The following is an 18,180-nucleotide window of genomic DNA, read 5'->3' as shown; positions in this document are numbered from 1 at the left end:
TGGTGCAGAATTTGCTGAGCTGGTGGTTGTAGGGGGAGGCAAAGAGATCCACCTCTGGGGTCTCCCATTTCTGAATCAGAAGGTTGAAGGTGCTGGGCTCCAATTGCCACTCATGTGGGTCTACGAGATTTCTGCTTAAGTTGTCTGCCAGTGAGTTTTGTTTGCCTGGCAGGAACTGAGCTTGCAGATGAACTTGCATGTCCAAAGCCGTGTGCCACAGGGCCATGGCTAACCTGCAGAGTGGGTTCCCCCCGCTTGTTGATGTACCACATAACTGTGGTGTCTGTTTTTATTAGCAGTTGTCCTAGAAAGAGAAGGGATCAGGGCTTTCTGCACAGCTAGCATCTCTTTTTGGTTGATGTGCAGATGTATTTGACTTGGGCTCCAGTGGCCCTGAATGCATTTGCTGTCCGTGTGTGCTCCCCAGGCATAATCTGATGCATCTGTGGTTAGGGCGTGGGGTTGAGAAAAGGGCAGTCCCTTGTTGTGGTTGCATGCTTCTGTCCACCAAAGGAACTCTGTCCTTAGACAGGGTATGATAGGAATGAGTGTTTCCAGGTCCTGGGAATGTTAGCACCAAAGACTAAGTACCACTAAAGTTTTCTCATATGCAGTCTTGCTTATGGAATTAGCAGTATACACAAAGTCATGAACCCTAGGGCCTGCAGTATTTTTCTTGCGGATAGCTGGGTTCTGGTGGTCATTTGTTTGAAGAAGGCTGTCAGACTTGTTTTTCTTAAGTGAGGAATGCCATCTGGGATGTTGTGCCCAAGCTTGCTCCCAGGAATACAATTTTTTGACTGGGTGCCACTTTTGATTTCTTTTCATTGATGGTGTACCCCAAAGAAGTGAGAAGGTGTTTCACAAATGTCAGGTGCTGCAACAGCAATTCCTGACTGTCCACCTGAATCAGGCAATCATCCAAGTATGGGTAAATTTAGATATTTCTCTGTCTGCAGTATGCAATGGCTGGAACCAGACATTTTGTGAAAACTCTGGGCGCAGTAGATAAGCCAAAGGGAAGTGCAAATTATGGATAATGCATAGATCCTACCCTAAAATGTAGACACTTCCTCCATGACTCCCTTATGGGGATGTGCAGATAGGCTTCTTTTAAGTCTAGGGTGATTAACCAGGCATCCTTGGCTACCATAGGAAGAAGCTGTTGCAGGATAAGCATTTTGAATTTTGGTACCACCAGGAAGGTGTTGAGAATTGAAAGATCCAAGAATGGGCACCAAGAGCCTTCTTTCCTGGGTACCCGGAAGAATCTGGAGTAGAATCCTTGACCCCTTTGTTCTACTGGAACTGTGGGCCTCTGCCAACTGGCTTGGAGGAAGGTCTGGAAACCCGCTTGGGGGTGGCAGTGAAAGGAAATAAAATTTGTACCCATGGGATACAATGTTGAGGACCCACCTCCAGTCCTGTGTGATGGACATCCAGTTTTTTGCATTAAGGGCAAGTTTTCCGCCTAGGGCCACAAGCAAATAGGCAGGGCTGGGGACTGGAGTAAGGAAGTCTGAGAGCTTTTTCCACAAGGAGGTGGCTTACCACTCCCTGCTTTAGGGGTGGGGGCACTCCATTGCTTAGATCGCTGCATACTCTGAGACTGTAGACTGGGTGGTCTGTTTCCCCTGGGTCTGGTTTGAGAAGTCCTGGAGGGGACTGGAAAGGACCATTGTTTGGAAGAGCAATGCCTACTGAATCTAAGGGGTTGCACTTGTAAGAATTCTTTAACAGTCTGCACAGACTTAGCTTTTTCTTCCATCTTAAGAACCTCTACTGCTTTGATGCCAAACAAACTTCCTTGTTCAAAGGAGCGTCTAGTAACTTTGATTTGACATGGTCTGGCAAGGTCTGCTCCTTGAGTCAAGCATGCCTTCTCAGTACAGAGCCAGTGACTGCTGCCCAGCAAGATGCTTTTAGGGCGTCAAAGCCACACTGCAAAACATGCTTGTTAACTTGGCTTGCAGAGTGCATAAGCTCCTGCAGTTCTTCATTTTCTGTACAGTCTGTAAAGGTTGCCACTTTTTGTTTAATAAATTCCATAATATGTTGCTGGTACTTCAGCATATGAAACTGACAATTCAATGCCCTAATAGCAAGAGTTGCAAAGGTATATACCTTCTTACTCAATCTGTCCAAAGTGCTGGAATAATTGCCCGAAGGGGTGGGATTCTTGGCTGTAGTTGCCTTGACACCTTTAGGCCCATGGGAAATGATCTCTGGGTTAGCAGTAGGATTCCTGAAAATAAATCTGAGTGTCAGTTACTCTGTAGTACCTGTCTGGTTTCCTAGGGGCAAGAGGTAAAGTGTCAGGAGTAAGACTGGATTCCACAAAAACAAAAACATCAACATCTAGGACAGGGGGTATTGCTAAAGGCCTTTTGCTGAGGCAACTCTAGGAATTCTCTGAGTCTCTTTTTGGACAGAGGATAGTCTCGGCATTCCCAGTGGAAATGCTCTCTTAAGGTATGCAAGGTTTCAAAAGAAAAATCCTCTGGAGAGGAGGCAGAGGGAATGGATTCCTCTGCATCTGAATCCTTACAAGCAGATAAGGGCATGCCTTCATAATCAGAAACCTCACAGTAATCGGACTCCTGGTCTGTAGAAGCTGTAGGGGACTGGTCTCTTTCTCTTAGCAGGGAAAGGCTGACTTCCCCTAATCAGCGTAATAAGGTCTTCAGCCATTCTAAGCATTTGTTTTTGTGGCATGGGAGCAGGTGCATGCGCTTTGTTCGTTTGTTGTCTAGGTGTAGTGCGTACTCTGGGCCTAAGAAACTCGTTAGTTTTGAGTTGAACATCGGTTGAGCAAAGAGCTGCCTCAGAAGCCGGTGCCTGCACAGCACCTCCGGACCCATCCAAGGTAGAGACATCCGCAGGTTCCATAGTTGAAGAGTCTCGCGGTATACTGGATTCCGAATGGGTCTCTGTAGAGGCCTGAGAATCCATTGAAGTGGGCATCAGAGTCTGCAAAAGCACCTCAATGAGGAACGGCGGACTGGAGACTAGTTTAATGGAAGCGTCGTCGGCAGCTTTGGACCTATGTGGTCTGTCTCTGTCTTTATCCTTAAGTTTTTTCAGAATATCAGTAGTCGGATGGCTTACCGTAGCCATTTCAGAATATGGAGATTGAGAGTGAAAGAATTTAGCAACAAAAAGAGCCCGATGACGAATGGCTTGGGCGTTAAACAAGGCACAAAACCGACAGCGAGATACGTCGTGGTCTGGGCCTAAACAGGTGAAGCAGTATGAATGAAAATCTGAGTATTTGCTTTCCACAGGCAAGACAATTGTTAACTTTTTCTGACATCGGTTAGAACAAGAAAAAAGGATCCCCAACGGGGTACTTAGCTTTAGAAGACTTCAGGATTATTCAATTCATAAACAAAAATTCAGGTAGCGGCAGACCGGCACTTGCGAACTGCTTCTGCTTCGGGCTCCTCGGCAAGAAAGTCTGATGTAATAGCGTCGGCTGCCTGTTTATATAGCCCTGACGACCTGACGTCAGTCCTGGAGTGACAGCATCCGACGCAGAAATACTAAGTCTCTGGTATTCTGGCAGACTGAGGGCTACCTGCAGGCAGATAAACCCCAAGTGGGATGACTGCAACAGTGAAACACGAGGAACATCCTCATTTCTATTGAAAACAAGTACACTCTGTGAGGTATTAAAATACATTGAAGGGTACCCTCAACATCAACAATAAACCATCTGCATATAATTATTTTCTGTAAAGCATATCATTTGGAGACCCAAATGACTGTGGAGTGCTGACCAACATCTTCAGTAAAAAGCCTGATGAAAAGTGGAAATAAAATAGAGAACAACCCTATTTAAAGCTTTAGTAGAAAAAGCAACCTTTAATAGACTCTGGCTCCCACATACAGGTTTGTTAGTTAAACTGCTCTATGCATCCAAGGGATTGCCAATTCCACCATATAGGCCTAGTCAACAAGATCAAAGTCATGCTTACATTTAAAATAAGGAAATAATGAATATAATTAATTCTTCCAAGCTGATGCATCAGCAGAGATTTGTCTACCTATGAGATCAAGCTATATACTTTCAGTAAACCAGACCCAATCTCAACTGATAAGGAATGAGAAATATTACGAAGGCCATAGGCTTGTGTAAATCCAAAATATCTCTTTCTGGCAGGCCTAGAAATGGGAAAATGAGCAAGTGTTCTCATAAGGAAAGGAACCCTGAATTTTTGCATTTCTGTTTACATATTTACTCTTTGTCGATCAGGTTAGCCCCCATAATGTCAGCGTCCTCTTTCTTAAAGAAAGACAACAACGTATATACAGCAACTCAAAGGCTAATCAAAGCTGTACACTTAACACTGCTGCGAACCATATACTTCATCAATCCACTCGGATTTTAAGTTAATGGACACTGCGGGAACAAGGAACAAGAAAAGCCATCATAAGTGAATAAAAATAATAAACTTTGCTAACATGGTTATCTTGAGGGGTTGAAATTAATGAAAAAAATAAATTAATTTACACATTAATTAAAAGCCATAAAACAAAAGAAAAACATACTAGAACCACAAACCTAAAAAGTACTACAGTCTTGTAAATTCTGACTCGACTGTCTCTCTATCCATGACGTTTATTTGTGGAACACTGAACTACTAGCAAGATACAGTCAGGTTTTGCTAGCAGCTTATCCCCTTATGCTTTACATTTTTGAAAACGCTAAGTAATGTATTAAGCAAAATTACAGTTATGTTAGTTATTTACAATAGTAAACCTTACAGGAAAGGCTACTAACAGTACATCTTAATATTTGGAAGAAAAATTCAATGGTATGTCAGGAAAACAGCAGGTGGAAAAATCTAAGTATAAAGAAGAAAAGGTATAAGCAAACAGTCAGCAAGCCTTACTTGCACTTATGGAAGTTGGCATCCTGTCACACAGCTGTTCAAAATCGCATACACACTGGGTACAGCATGGGAAATTCCCTCTTTCCAAACAGCAGTGAGCAAACAGCTCACTGTAAAAGTAGAAGCCCGTGTGGAGCAGGCGAAATTCAACTCAATTTCACATTTACTCATTGTTTTTTAATTGCTAAAGGTAAAACAAAAATCCATGTCCTAGGCCACAAATATATACCTACACACGCATGCACACACACAAGCAAAAGTGCACAATGTTATCAACTGTCACTGGTGACATGTCCCTACACAACCATAAAGCCATCATATGATTAGGTGGTGGAATGCTCACAAGAAAGAAAACAAAATTGCTTACATTGCACTCATTCAAGACAGGCAAGGGTAGTCACCTTATCTTGTTCCATACATAAGCAGGAAGCAAACTTTTGCATACATGTACTTATTTAAATACATCACAGTTCTCACTATGATGCACCACATGGCCGTCAAACTTCTGTTGATGATTACTTAATTATTCAGCAGTCACTTGGAGGAAAACAATGCAACTACTGCAAAAGAAAAAAAACATGACACCTTCAAAAAGTCTACCTAGATCACTGAACCCAAGTGAAAAACAATTTGTAATTCCCATGCTGACCCTGTTGTGGTTAGCACTGATGTATTTTAAACATGGCAACAGGAAGATAAGATGAACAGAAATACAAGGGGATAAAAATACAACCTAAGGACTTTGATCCACTGGAATTTACATGCTAGTCAGATGAAAAATTAACAATGGTCACAACCACTACTGAATGGGTTGCAACAGAACAAAGATAACCTACATTATACAATGTACATCTGCAATTAAAATGAAACTTTCTTGGAAGGTAGAAATGGATTATCTACGAATTATGCTGGTTAAACACACAGAGGCATATTTTGAGCTGGTTTCCACTATCAGACCAATGGCAAAGGTTAACAACCATTACAACCACTTCAAGCCTGTAAGCCATAACTTCCTCCCTTAGTAACAATACTACTGCCACCAAGGATTCCAGTGTTATAAAACTTTATTGTGCAAAAAGCAACCAAACAACTAAACAACAGTAGACATAGTACCAGTTGCACAAACTGCACTACAATGGTGTACTATGTTTATGCAGTCATGCTGAAAGTTGCACACAAGTGGTACTTGTCCTATGAGTCATCACAAAGAATAAGAACTTGCAAGGAATATTTATACAAATTGTAAAAGTTGCAAGTTTTTCTTTGAAGAATAGCACAGTACAACGGCAATATTCTGCAGCAAGGGTATTGGTAAATTGCATATTTACCTACACCCTACTATGGTGTTAAACTTTTACATGCCTCTCTATCTCTGCTGAAATTATGTCTCAAGAATAGGTCATAACATAAACCTAAGCATCAGAAGTTGCCACCACCTCTCTGAGCGGAAGCAGTCTTAAAATAGACAAAAGAAGTTGCAGCAGTCCTACTGGACTGTACCTTGGTGGTGCTTGACAGTATTGTGCGACTGGTGTCACAGGAAAAGCCAATATAAACTGCAAGTCATTCTCACAAGGTTTGTTCAGTGACAGATGGTTCTGGATCACCCTTCCTGAAAAAAATAATGTGACATTTCACAAACTCATGCAATTATAGATCCATAATTCTGATCAATCAGGACATAGCGATCCCCCAAACACTGGACCCGTCTCAGTTTGTATTTGTCAAGAATAGATCATATTTAATCAACCAGGTGGATTTTTTTTAAAGTCACCAAAACAATGGATGAAGGCAAAATGTCACATCTCATACCTCGACCTGGCCAAAGCTTTTGACAATTCCCACTCACAGGAAAACTGGCTAGGTTTGAAATGACCCCAGCTAACCTAGTATTTACCTATGAAACTATAAATAGCTGGTCAGACTTTCTGGTAACTTCTGTCCTTTCCCTATAACATTTCACATACCAATTAGGAACATATTGCCACTATTATATTAGAAATTGTCAAAATGATTTCCAATTTTAGGAGGAATGAAACAAAACTAAGAAGCATTAGGGGGTGTCCCTACAAAACAAGGACAGAGAGGTATTCTCCCTTTCTCCTGTTTTGGGAATAAAACTAGCAACAGTATAGACTGTTTCAGGAAGACAGCTGAAACTATTACTGGCATGAAATAAGTTGGTTTTCACAGTTACACTGTTATAAATCAAGGCCTGTAAGTTTAAAATCCTCCTACTACAGGTTACATCCACTCCAAGACAGAGAAAGAGAGAGCGTACAACTAAGCCCACAAGCCACGTTTAAAGGATGGTAATTGCTTGGCCTCCTCCATGTAAATTAAATGCCAGACCAGGATGTGGGCAAGCGAATGCAGTCTGAAATGTAGAATTCATTTGAAGAAGGGATTCATTGCGGAATCTTAAAGGTGACTTGAGGGGTAAAATGAAAACAGAAAACACAGTGCAGAACTTATCTTATAGAATAAGACAAGCTGGTTTTAGAGAAATAGATCAGACAGTTCAAGAATTCTAAAAATGTGAGAGAGACTGCATCAGTACATCTTGCTTCCTACAAAATGTTAGTTATGTCTACAGACCAAGATGCACTGTTCAAAATTAAATTAAATCAAGCTGTAGGTCTCAAAGCCTAACACTGTACAGACCCTTGCTGTGACAACAGTGTTTTTCAGGTTAGTCAGTCAACCTGTAGTAATTGTAAGAACCGAGGCTGTCTCAACCATTCAAGTTTTACTGGTTACTATCTGCTCTGAGTTGCATCTTTCAGATTAAAGGCAGGAAAGAAAGGCATAGCACAGATGTGGAATTTATGGGAAGCAGAAGGCATCAGACTTCTTGGTTCAAGGTTGACAGTTCCGGGACAAAAATAAATTAAGGGTTTGAGCACTAGCTTTTTAGAGAAAATATATACATGTGAAGCCTCCAATAAGATGTCAAATGCTGGAAAAAAGTGAGAGTGCTCTGTTCAACCGCTGCTCACTTGTCACTGCCCATAAGCTGACAAGCCTGCTAGGTAACCTGTTTACACAATAAACTGTACTCCAATATCCACTTAAATGTCAAGTGTCACAAGTTGCAGGATGCAAGCATCCCTCCACGTTTATGTATCAGGAGTGTTGGCATTGTGGTTGTCTGATGGGTAGTGCATGAATACCACTTTGAAATGCTTTCATAGCCATAACTGCCTCTTATCTTTTCATAAGACAGCATTCTATTGGAGATCAGATACCACAGATTCTTTGAAACATTAAATCAACTCCTCAAGCACAGTATAACCAATTGGTTGCTAAATATGTGATATTTCTCTAGACAATACTAGGCATAAGCCATAAAGCTGTACCCAATACATGACCTGATCAGCAAATACTGGCAGTGCTACTATTAGCTGGGACAATCTGCAGTTTGATTCCCCTATTTTTCATAAGACACTGCCTTTTGGATATGGAGCATAGCTCTCAAGTGTACCTGATTATGAGGAATATTTCTGATTTGGGGTCTTACAAAGTTCTTGTCCCTTGAAGTTCCACACAGAAAGGGCCCCTCACACATTCAGTGCTTGCAATTTTTAATGGCTATCCATGATGAACAGAAATAAATCATATTCATTCATTAACAAACAATTAAAAAATATCACACTGTAACAATTCTATGAGCTTCCTGAAGTTGTTAGTAAAATGTTTGTAAGATATGTACATTTTGCCCCCTTGTTCTACATTATGAAAGGTGGTGTTCCTCATTTAGGACTTGGAAGGTTGAGAGCTATGATACAGAGTCTTGTACTGGCTGCCATCAAGATAGAAGCAGCTATAAATGCTAGAGCAATGAAGTACCTGCACCGATGCTTCTGCTGGCAAGCTAGTCATATTATTTATAAATAAACAAATATCCTTTACTTTATGCTAGGGCATGAACTATTTTTGTTGACAGCCGAATCCAAGCAAAGTTCCAAAAATGTATCCTCTGGGTTAAGTGGTGAGAGACTTAAGAGTCTATTGCAAAACAGGAACAGCTGATCCTATCAAATTATTTCATTGTGTGATGGAATGGATTGTGAGGAGGCACTCTTCTAGCAAAGGAAATGCCTAAATTTGATAAATTACAAAAACTGTGGTCAGGCATTTTGTAAAGATCCCCAGAGCTGCACACAGATCAAAAGGTGTAGAGATGAAAATTGGAAATTAACCAACTTATGCCTTAAAACTTTCCTTTCAAAGCAGCAAACTAGGTATCTAACAATACTATACAGGAACTGTACTTTGTCAACAGCAGCAGAATATCCAGGATAAGCATGCAGATTTATTTTAGATGCACTTGTTCAAATCTGAGAAGTCAAACATCATCATCCACTTTTTTTCCTTCATTGGGTTTACTTATAAACCAAATAAGTCCACTGGATGCAAGTGTTTCCTTTCAAGAGTAAGTTAACTGACTTGTTCAAAGTTGCACAGTTTACATGAGAAAATCAAACCCAGGTATTCAGAAAGAAGCTCATTGGCACTACACACTCCAACTTTTGATGTAAAAAGCAATTCTTTACCATTGATAAAAGTGAGATTCTTCAGACATCAACAGCTCAATGCACTTCCTTTTTGGAGGAGTAATATCTTTGACCTGTCAACCATAAACACCCTCATCAGGATAATGGCTTCTACAAAGATGACATTTTTGTGTGTGTGTGTGTGTGGGGGGGGGGGGCAATGATAACTGCAGGTCACTGAGATCAGTTTTCATATGTAGAAGGACTGACTCAGAAAAATATTTTCCTTCAATAAAGATTCAGGGGCAGTGGTAAACTTTTCCTGAGGTTTAAAGTAATGTGTAAAAGGCAACCGCAAAGATTGCTGGTGGTGCTGCAATAAACTTGTGTCAGGCGACTTTTCAACAGTCCAAAGTGCATTGCACTGGAGGAAGTGCTTGAACTTCAGCAAGTAGAGGCTCTCAAATCAAGTGGAATACTTTGCTGCTATATCTCAGCACCTGAACTGGTTTGTAGATCACTGAAAGCCTAAATGGGGGTGGCAGTTGGGTTACTTCTGCTACCAAAAGATACAAAAAGCATTTTATGAATGATCAAGCAGAACTCTATACTGCAATTTCTTAACTTCTGGAGGAATGTGCATTGGTTAATAAAGGATGACACAACCTTAAAAGTGACTTCTCAGAGCTGAGTACTCATTAAGGACCTTTATCAGTAAAGGTGACACTTTCATTCTTCCCTGTTGACACATCTAATTGATGCTTTTATAAAATGTTGCCACTTCCTGAAGTGAGATGTCTGAAGGTGCATCACCACAAGAAGTAGGCAATGAAGGAACTTTTAAAACATTTTTTTTATCACCTCTCATTTTTAAGCTTATTTTTACATCTTCAAGCTTACTTTCTATGAACGAGAAACCCGACCATGAACTTTCCTAAGTTTACATGCCAGTGTCTTCTGGAAAAGCAGCCTTTAAGACCTTGGGTATTTTAATTTTGTGACTATCAAATCTCTTACTATTAATACTATAAGAATCATGCAAAACCCCTTTTCCAAATGAGGGAAAATTTTGAGTTTATTTTTACAAGACTGGTTTGTCTACTGCAGGTATAATTATTTGCCAGCTTAGTGAAGAAATCATTATACAAACCCTCTGTCCAACAAACTCCAAATTACTTACTTCCTATAAAAAATAGTAAACTTTACAGCACTTATCAAAAATGGCAAATGAATTACCTGTAAATCAAAAATACAGTTAAGCATTGCCTCTCAACCTCAATGCACAAGAAATCTGGGCAAAGAAGGGGGGGGGGGGGGGGGCAATGGCCCAAAAATAGGGACAGATTTTAAATACTGCTCTTATAGACTTAGAAAGCTGGTAGAACAACAGATTTTGTGTTAGCATGCATTTTCTAAAAGATATGAATTCTGAAACTTAAATGTGTACCATTTAGTGACTTCCATCCTCAATGATTTGCCTGAAACCACAAATTTTATAAGTGAACAAAAATATGAGGCAAAACTCTGGTCAGCTGAGAGGTATGTAAATTAAGTGACTAATGCTTCTGATGGCAATGGATAACACTACTTTCAAAAATAGCATGTGTTAATTGAAAAGTGGAAGTAAGAGACTGGTGCTATCGTCACTGTCAAACCCGGGACTTATGACTGAACGACAATCAGGGCCAGGCACAAGTGACTTCAGTAAAATGAATCTCATTTGTTACACTACTGCTTCAAAAGTCTTCCCAAAGAAAGCTACAACATGACTTGCAGACCAAACAGGCAAAGAAACTACTGTAATCAGAACAACTTGCTCTTGTAAATACAGCAAGTCTAGCTTTATACACAAGCCACAGCAACTAGCAGTACACAGACATTCACTTGTGACAGAATGTTCAGTTCTCAAGCAAATATCACAGAGAAGATATTGTACATATTTTTTGCTTAATGTGATTCATCACACTATTTCGAGACAATTCTTAACATGTATTATGCATTGCTACAGACTTCTTTTGAAACCAGCAATATATCTGCTTACCACAGTGGCAGCTGTAATAGCCAACTATACAAGATACAACTTGCATATCTTGGCCAACAGCATTTTGCTACTGGAAAGAAAGGAAAGCTGATGCCAAAGTTATCTTTTATACTATTGTTTCAACAACATTAAAGAAAATACTTCATTAAAATATTTCAAGTGTCTGCACTCATTTGCTCCTGGAAAAAAAGGCCAGAGAAAATAACATCCCTGCTGCATCCAAGGCTGCAGCTAAGCTAGGAGGAACACAGGTTTAAGCACACTTACAGTGCTATAATCCCCACCACAACATGGACGGCGTAGTTAGAAGAATGCAAAGACACGAGTGTACAAACACACACTAAAATACACAAGACTGTCTCAAATAATGCCATGAAGATGCCTAAAGCTTCGAAATCATGTCTGCAAAATTCAGGCTACACAATTAGTGATGTAACAAGCAAGCAGGGGGAAAAATGACAAAACTCCATCAAAATTTTAACTGTTTACTAGACAGGCACAGAATGCTTCTGAAATATATTTCAACGAAATTCACTGACAGGAGGACTACAGAGAAGATAGGAAACATTAAAAGTGTGTGTATGTGAGGATCTCAGGACTACTACTGGTTATATCACCAGTTTTCTTGGACACTGGGGATGAAGGGGCTCAGAACAGCAGGGAAGTTGAGACAGCAGCTCTAGAACAACAAAATGTAACTGTGCTTCTCAACCACACTATTCAAGTGAAAACATGTTGCTGGCAGATCCAGGTCTACATGGCTGTATGCAGACATAGGAGTTTTCAAATTCATAACATACCTCAGTCAGAAATTATAACCATGACTAACAATAGCTTCACAATGGATAAGACAATGCAATATTACCTTCTCTTCAAACTAGTGGATCCCAAGTCACTACTTACTTACCCTAGCCTTTATCTGGACAGCAAAGGAACAGATTTAATGAGAATAACTGCTGATGATGTTTAAAGTGCTTCTTTATGACACAAAATTGTCTTCAGACTGACTATCCTTACTTAAAAAGTCACATACATGTTTCACAATCAGTGGCACTGCAATTATGAAGTTAGGTCAATCAATAATCAACATGTAAAACAAATGACAAAGTCCTGCATATCAGAATCTTTTGCAAAAATGGGACATAATTCCCAGTGTGATGCAGCTTTAAAGTTAGAAGTGTATTTCATAAGGGCTACAAATAAAACTAGCGTTTACCTAGGAAATATTTTTGAGGCATCTGGGGTCCAGTTAAGACAAAAGTCAAAGAACTTTTTTCAAAGTAATTTCTTATAAAATCAAAGTTTGCAACTTTAAATAAAAATGTGCTTGAAATGAAGGGTCCTTGTCCAGATGGCAGTCTGGCCTCCCTGCCAATCCAACACTGGTCAACACGAGTAAGCTAGAAGCTGAAAAGCCAGTCCAAACCAAAGTTAGGATCTATGGCAGCTTGCGGAGGGAAAGAGACATGACAAACATGTACTATTTGCCTCAAGTCAAATAAAAGCATTAACTTTAAATTATCCAGCCAAAAATCTGATTGTCTCCAAAGTCCATTTCTGTAGTAATTTTACAGCTTTTTCAGATCTGCAGGCTCTGTTCTGCACAAGTGTCTTGTACTGGAGTTTAAAACTCCTCCTGACCCTGGGCACGATCCATACAAGCCAATTTCTGTCAAAAATTCTTTTGCAGTTTTAACAGACCTACACAATAGAATCCCAGTCAAAATCATCCTGTATATCATCAGCAGGAAGAGGCCTTCGCATGTGGAAATTCACAGGTGTAATTATGTGGTGCTGATTCACTGTTGCATGATGTCCTGATAAAGAGGAGGAAAAGAAAGAACACAAAGCTGTGAGATACAACAGCAACTTTTAAGAGCAATACTTTATAATGTGAAAAAGCATTTCCCTTTTTCTCTACGATCTTGTGTATTCCACTATGCAACTCTGTTTAAAGGCTTTCCATTCACTATGGCAGAAAGCAATATCATCATTAATGTATCTTACGGGCTCCACATGCAACAATGATGCACAGGGCAAGGCTGCTTAACGCATGCAGTTCTGAGATGGTACTCACTAGTATTAATAGGATTTCAAAATTTCACTGTTTCCCCACTGGGATGTAAAACTTATTACAGTAACTGATAATCTTTTAAAGATAGCAATTATACTTTCAAAAATGTAGTTAATTACAGAAATTATCATAAACTTGACTGAACCGAATATCCAACAAGCCTATACTTCCCATTCAGTTAAATTGTTCTATATTCAGCCATTTCACTATGCCCAAAGTAACAGATAATGTACATCACACTGAAGCCCACTGTTTCTATTTCTGAATTACTTTTACATTAAACAGTAACATACTGGGGGGGGGGGTGAGATACAAACCCTACTGCCTACACATTTGCAGAATTTTATCTGATCAGACATACAAAACATTTAAGCACATATATGAACATGTGGAAAATGGGGGTCATCTGCTATCACATGCAAGCTATTCATTGTTCAAGCTTCTTAATTACTTATACACTAAAACAAGAAAAACATGTTTATTATCCCTAAAATGACTACTAAATTAGTGAATTAAAGGAATAAAATTGTCAAAGCCTTGCATAAACATGCTGAGACTTCATGGAAACTGCTCATTCAGACCAAATACATTAACCAGATTTAACAGTTCATACAGGTTCAAAGCTAAAATTAATTTTGCTTATTAACTGAAAACAGAATTATAACTACCCCGAATCCCTTAAACATCTTAGCTTTGTTAACTCTTCCATACAATACCTTTTCACTACATAACGCATGCAAGATGGAATGGGTCTTAATTCCCAGTCATGCATAAAACATGCAGCTAAAACATCCAAATCAATGGTTCTTTGAGAAAAAAAAAAAGAAAATGGGGCAACCCAGGTAAAAGCAGCATAGGAAGGGAAGTTACCTGTCAGAGTCGGCCCTGGGGTGCTGAGCGACGGGATATGGGGGTAACCTGGGGGGGTCATCATTGAAGAAGGAAGATTTTGCCTGGAGTCTATGTATAAATTTCCTGTATGAGAAAAAGGGATTCAGGAACAGAATAAGACGGGGGTATGTGTGACAATTTCAATGTACAACACTAAGCCATTACTTCATACACATGTACACTGTTAAGATCCACTGATTTCACACACTTTCATTTACCAATAATTTTCTTTGTATCTACATGCTTAACATAACTGAATGCCTTTCTGCACATTTCTTCAGAAAAGTACAACTTAACAGTCTGGACCAAAATATATTGGAATCTTAAAAGTCTGAAGGCCAATTATATCGTATACAAATCTGTCTAAAAAATGACTGAAGATCTGCCCAAATCTTCTCTGTTCTCCATAACACATGGCACAAATCTACTGCAAAATATTAATTGTTGGTCTAATAGTGTACAAATGAGCTAAGCATATATTCTAAACGTATTAAACAGTATTAGGTGGTGCTTCTAGCCATTATCCTAAATACTACTCATTTTCTTGATCAAGGACTCTAGATAATCTAATACTGACTACTCTATACACCATCAGCAAAGACATTTAACAATAGCCATATCATCAAAGAGGAGAGAGAGAGAAAAAAAAAAAGAGTAAAATTTCTATCTCCGAAAGTAGCTAAGCACACTCACGACAGATAATGTACACAAAAAAAATAAGTACATTAATTAAAATGAGTTTAGCCAACATTTGAATAAGTCAAAAGCATGTAGAAAATAAAGACAGAGGATTCAAGTTAAGACTGTCCTCAGTATTCACAACAATGTGTGTTAAGAATATATGAATACATACTTTTAATTGCTTATGAATCTTAAAAGCAAGTTGATGATGCTGATGGCAGAAGGGAACAACACATTACTTCCAGAATGGGGTACATGGAGTTTAAAGGATATAAAGTTTAGTGTGGGTATTTAAGTGGGCAGACCTGTGAGAGACGGTAGCAGGGCAGACTGAATAAGAACAAAAAAGCAACACAGTTGACGAAAGGTTAAAAGATTAGGTAAGAAAAATGACTTGGATCTAGAAAGTACCATACATCAATAAATGTGCCTTATAGAAACTCAGATCTGACTACTCTGTTTTATGCAATGATAAGACTGCTTTAAGTCACTCACAGAGGTGATGTTACACCATCAGTATAAGTTAATAATTGATGCACGCTATCAGTAGGCTATGAAGGGCAAGTCCTTATAACAGTATAATATGCCAATTTTAGGCACATTTTTGATAATTTCAATTCAGTGTTTTAAGAAAGTGACAGGTTTATCAAGCAATACACCTAGAAACTTGATGTAGACATCTTAAGGAATTTTGCAGAGTTAGAAGAGTTTGGTAAAGATTGAAGTGGTTGAATACATTTAATTGCCATATAGAATGGAATTATATAAGCAATAAAGCATATTCTAGATGGCATTACTGAACTCAGAAAATGGCATCTGTGTTTGAATTTTGTTGGGTTTTCATTACATTTGTTTTAATTTTTAAAATGTTTTTTGTTTGTTTCTTGGTTACTTCAAAAAAGTAGTCCCTTTCCTTGTACAATAGTGTCCTGCAGATCTGTACGAGTGAGTATGCCCATTTAGTACTCTAATAATACTTTTCTCACTGAAACTGTAATGCTTTGCAGTTTATCTGATAGAACACCCACACAAGAGCTATTTTAAAATCCAAGCTGTACTTCTCTGATTTGGGCTGTACATTTTGTATTGCATTTTACTTCAAATAAGTTGAGTCATAAGAATTGTACACATTTCAAATAGTTCCAAAAAAGCAGCATTTAGAACTGTAGTACTTTTCAGTCTGGTCTAGAGGTGTGACATTTTGCCTTGTATTTTGTGAGACAGCAAACACACACATATGGACATGTTAGTGCTATTGTGGTTAAGCGCAGCACTGTTGACATGTATTTGATTGGAGCTGTTACACTTGTTAGGGCCATAGTGGAGTTACTACATTTTGTGCTGCACTACATGCGACAGAGAATGCAGAAATAAAGGTTATCAAAGTTCACTGACTGTAAGCTTTCTTAATCTTTTAATGGCTGCAGTCTGTCAGCTCATTTGACAGCTGTCAACACAGCTGTCAAACCACACAATTTGACCTCTAAATTGGTGTCCAAAGCTGCCAATCTGCTCTATCTGACTACTCTATTGGCAGCTATCAAACCATGGTAGTTAATTTGGGCACTGGTGACAGGACTACACAGCTGGTAAATAATGGAAAAAGTGGTATGATTTGACTCAGTAGACAGTCATTTTATTTAAACTTTGTTGATCAAGTATGTCCCACAAGACCAATGGCCTCTTCTCCAGCAAGACAGGAGGTTTGACTCAATGTCTAGAGAAAATTTGTCCAGGACACAAAGGAAAACTCCCCTACTTTTTGAAAAGTGCCTGGGAATCTTATAAATCCACCTGAGCTATCATCAACACAGACACACAGAGCCTCAGAGTTTAACAACTCATCTAAAGGATGGCACATTCAGCAGTGCAGCAGGTCCCCATGTTGTACTTACATTATCATTACTGGAAAATTAATCAGATTCCTTGGGATGGGACTAGAACCTACAGACTTCTGATCTTCCAACAACAAAGGAGAGTATGCTGCATGCTCAGCCAGTGACACAGTTTGTGTTGTCCATTCTTAAGATGAGGAGTCTTCGCCACAATCCATCTTTTACCTAAGCAAATCTTGATCTTATGGCTAGTAGGGCAATGTCGTCTGTAAACTGAACGACTTGCAGATTTTGCAGGCCTGCCACACCATTAAAGAAACTCAAGAATAGCAAGGGTCCCGTTACTGACTCTCAAGGTATTCCAACATCACTACTACAGAACCGAGGTGACTTAAGTCAAATACCGAACTACCTGTTTGCCAAACAGTTTGCTATCCTACGAGATGGAAGAAACTCAAGAATGTGGAATGTAAATACTAAATTATAAGCACAGTGTCAAACAACCTTGATAAAGTCAAGTAATAAACCACCAGTGCAACTGCCATTAGCTATTGGAGCACGCTCTGTTAAACAGTGGCCGTCTGTTTCATGCTGTGACAGGAAACAATATAGGGTAGTAGTAAGGAAATACTCTAGGTGGAGTAAAGCCCATGTCTGAAAATAAATAATTATTTCAAGGAACAATGCTAGGAAGCAAAGGACAGATATAGCTGCACAAATTTTCAGCAGATGAGGGGGGGCTCCTAGTTTATAAACAGAGATATGAGCCATTTTCCACAAGATAAAGAATGTATCCCCCTCTGAAGAGAAAGAGGACAGTTAAAAGGAAACTTTGGTTTCAGACATTTTAAGAAAACTGGTGGTGGGGGTGCAAACTGTCAGAGACTGAGGACCCAAATCTCTTGAATTTCATTAACAATTTAAATGAATGACAGGGTCTGAAAATCTAATATCAGATAATAATCAGATAATTTTACAGAAGAAGCAATTTAGGCAGAACAGAGCTGGTTGCTTGCAGAACAAACTGTTGCCTTGAATTTGTTTCTAACCTCCCTATATATTTGACATGATGAAAGGATATCGACAGCAGAGTAGTTAATCCATGCATGATTCATTTCATTTCAACACAAACTGACATCTGGAGTGATCCAAACAGAAAAATTACCTTGAAACTAAAGCTAAAGTATTTTTTTAGAAACAGTTATAAATTTTTACTGGAAATACAGTACTTCATGATATTATGTATTGTTGGAAGTTCGGAGACAGA

The 18,180-nt window shown here is 39.1% G+C and overlaps 1 protein-coding gene across 1 annotated transcript in view; it reads right to left on the bottom strand.

The window, feature by feature from the left end:
• Window positions 1–11,903: 11,903 nt before the first annotated feature.
• FOXJ3 (forkhead box J3) overlaps window positions 11,904–18,180 on the bottom strand; it is a gene marked incomplete in the record, with an annotated part of 1,121,635 nt that continues 1,115,358 nt past the window's right edge. The window contains 2 exon segments of the mRNA XM_044061784.1: window positions 11,904–13,249; window positions 14,377–14,481. Of these exon segments, the coding sequence (XP_043917719.1) occupies window positions 13,134–13,249; window positions 14,377–14,481 (221 nt within the window).

Source organism: Protopterus annectens, chromosome 2.part0 (genome assembly GCF_019279795.1).
Source record: "Protopterus annectens isolate FY-2018-M chromosome 2.part0, PAN1.0, whole genome shotgun sequence".
NCBI classification, from domain to species: domain Eukaryota; kingdom Metazoa; phylum Chordata; order Ceratodontiformes; family Protopteridae; genus Protopterus; species Protopterus annectens.
The sequence above is the reverse complement of the archived record's forward strand: the minus strand, read 5'-3'. Positions and strand labels throughout refer to the sequence as shown.